Source organism: Haplochromis burtoni, unplaced genomic scaffold (genome assembly GCF_018398535.1).
Source record: "Haplochromis burtoni strain Fernald_Lab_line unplaced genomic scaffold, NCSU_Asbu1 Contig_342, whole genome shotgun sequence".
In the NCBI taxonomy this organism is placed as follows: Eukaryota; Metazoa; Chordata; class Actinopteri; order Cichliformes; family Cichlidae; genus Haplochromis; species Haplochromis burtoni.
The window spans coordinates 414,508-417,137 of record NW_024582703.1 but is presented as its reverse complement, the minus strand read 5'-3'; the positions used below and the strand labels follow the sequence as shown (position 1 = coordinate 417,137).

Genomic DNA, 2,630 nt, shown 5'->3' with positions numbered 1-2,630 from the left:
CATAGGGTCCAGGGCTAATCGCTCATCATTTACCCCTGGTACATGTCTGCAGGGAGGTGAGCTAGGGGCAGCGGTATGTGCACATGTGGCTCATCACTTCAGAACACATTAGTTTGACTGGGCTTCGCCAAACCTTAACCAAACTTTATTCTAATCTGGAGTTGAGGAACAGTTACTCCATTTTTATCTTGCATTTAAAAGTGCTTTAATACAAGTATTTTTCATACGCCACCTTAATTACCTAATACAGTTAAATGTCATTTACATCACTTCAAAAATGCAAAATGTTCAACACAACATTTCGACTTGATAACCCACAATCAGGTCTGAGGGATTAGCACTGGTCTGGTACTAAAAAACTCCAACAAACAAAACTTGACATTTTGAGTTATTATGTTGAAAATTTAAAATAATAAACCAGTACTTGTACCTGTGCTGTAAACATACTAACATCTATATTTGTGCCAATTCTATGTTTGGAATTCAGGCAGGTCTCGCGATATAATTACGACTATGGCTCAGAAATAAAAATGAATGAGCTCAATTACTTGAAGAGTCACTAATATGGTATTTCCAAACCAACTACTCACCATGTACTGTACTTACAGGGCTGATAAAGTTAAGAAGTGATTATAAGGGTCAGCTATCCAAATGCCAACTTCCAAAATCCTTTCTCATTTGTTCTTGAGTAATTACACATTTATAACAAAGTGTGTTGATGCGTATTGTCACAAAGTTATGGCAGTGAAAGCCAAACAGATGCGATGTTCCATGTCGTGAGTAATTCAACTCTAAAATGAAGCTCTGACACTGAGCAGCAGAGAGAGCTTCAGAGGAGTTTGAACGCCTACAGCAGTCAGGTTAGACTCTACTCCCACGTGTGGGAACATTAGTCACACCTCGTTAATTTCCCCAGCACTGATGACGGAATCAGGTCGCGTATAAAAGCTGCACCTGTCCACCGTTGGACAGCCAGTGGAGCAGAGACGGACTGAGTGCGCGTGCGTCAGCTGGTCCTCACAGAAAAGAGCAAGAAAAACAAAAGAAAATGAGTTTGACTGTCTCTGTTTGCGGCGTGTCTCTGCTGTTACTGCTTCATTTCGTAGGAGCCAAACCCGTTTCTGACCTTCAGGTGAGTTTACCTGAGCTTTCAGCTGGTGTAAATGTCTCCTTTTATAATGATGAGTTATTTATTGCTGAATCTTTGCGGATTAGTTTCTTAGCACTGTGCAGAAATGGCAACTTTATTCTAAAAGCATCTTTATTTCATTTCTCCTCAGAGTTTCAAGCAGCTTTTAGAAGAGGAGATCAACGCCTCACCGTTACTCCCCGCAGACGAGACTGAGGTGGAGGGGAAAGACCTGCACACGGGCAAGTCGGTGTTCGGAGCGCCAGAGGAACAGCCATGGGACTCCTCTGACCCCAGTAACTCCGCACTGGTGGCTAAACAGAACCTCCTTTCCCGCATCTTCAAAGATCTCGTGAGGACCTCCAAGCGCTCGTGGAGCCGGTATAAGAAGGGTGGGATGAGGAGCTGTTTCGGGGTCCGATTAGAGAGGATCGGTTCCTTCAGTGGGCTGGGATGCTAAAGGTAAGAAGCAGAAAACTTTCCGTTTAACGCTATTTGGAATAGTTGCAAGACAGAAAAAAAGACAAACATAGTTTCAATGTCTTTCTTTTCATTCTGAGTAACAGAAACAATTTGCGCTACTAAATGTTACATTTTATGAATAAATGCAGTTAAAATATTGTTTTGATGCAGAGGTATTTTGCGTTCATGTATAACTTGATATGATTTGTTAATATGAATATAAATCGATGGTAGAAGCAGTATTATGGTCCCTATGTGGAAGATTTAAGTCACATCCTATTTTATTTATTTATTTTTAATAAATATCATTATACATATAATTAATCAGATCGGATTTCGTATGTCATTGTGTGAGAACAGCTGGGCAGTTCTAGCAGGTGAGGGTGGCTCTTCACTGGGACTAATAACGTGTTGTTCTGTCAGCAGGCGGGGACCTTCAGCGCATCAGTGTGAAACGCAACCAAGAGCCGAGCTCCCCTCACGCCACAAGGTTTTGACTGACACTTTAAAGGGCGGTTGATTCAGACTCTGCTGTACATGGTTCATATTCAAAACTGTGTTTTCCTTTTTCAAATGTGAGCTGTTAAATTATTATAAATGTATTTATTATTTATTTTTTGCTGTTGTATAAGAGTTGCCTTGTAATAGAATGTACTGCAGTAAAACAGTTATTTTGCATAATTGCTGAGTGTTGCATTCAATTCTTTCCTGACATAATTTAAAGCAGCTCCAGACTTTCCCAGGAAATATTTTAATGAGATGAAATAAAGGTGTCTGTGATATGGGGAGCCGGTACCTGAAGGATTTGTTTGGTTTGTTTCATTTGATCATGTGATCACCTGATAGGAAACAAGATCACTTCTGCTGATTTTATTGCTTCCATTAGGAGCAATATAGACGTTTTTTTTAAATGCCTATATTTCTTAAAATATAATGAATATATTTTTTAAAATTTCCGTGAATGCACTCTGACTCTCACCCCATGATAGCTGAGCTAGGAGCCATCCCACCCTGAACTGGTTAGCAGGAGATGGATGGA

At 40.3% G+C, this 2,630-nt stretch overlaps 1 protein-coding gene across 2 annotated transcripts; it reads left to right on the top strand.

The window, feature by feature from the left end:
- Positions 1 to 984: 984 nt before the first annotated feature.
- Positions 985 to 2,364, top strand: nppal (natriuretic peptide A-like). 2 transcript variants are annotated; one of them, XM_005942723.2, is made up of 3 exons: positions 985 to 1,132; positions 1,281 to 1,591; positions 2,018 to 2,364. In XM_005942723.2, exons 1-2 carry the CDS (start codon positions 1,049 to 1,051, stop codon positions 1,587 to 1,589), a joined length of 393 nt encoding a protein of 130 aa, XP_005942785.1. In that variant the 5' UTR covers positions 985 to 1,048; the 3' UTR covers positions 1,590 to 1,591; positions 2,018 to 2,364. The 2 variants fall into 2 exon arrangements, with proteins under 2 accessions (XP_005942785.1, XP_005942786.1); XM_005942724.2 differs by having other exon boundaries at positions 2,015 to 2,364.
- The last annotated feature ends 266 nt before the right edge of the window (positions 2,365 to 2,630 follow it).

Coding starts and splice junctions, on each gene's coding strand:
- nppal (XM_005942723.2), top strand. CDS start 1,049: ATGAGTTTGACTGTCTCTGTTTGCGGCGTGTCTCTGCTGTTACTGCTT. Junction 1,133..1,280: donor AACCCGTTTCTGACCTTCAG/GTGAGTTTACCT, acceptor ATTTCTCCTCAG/AGTTTCAAGCAGCTTTTAGA.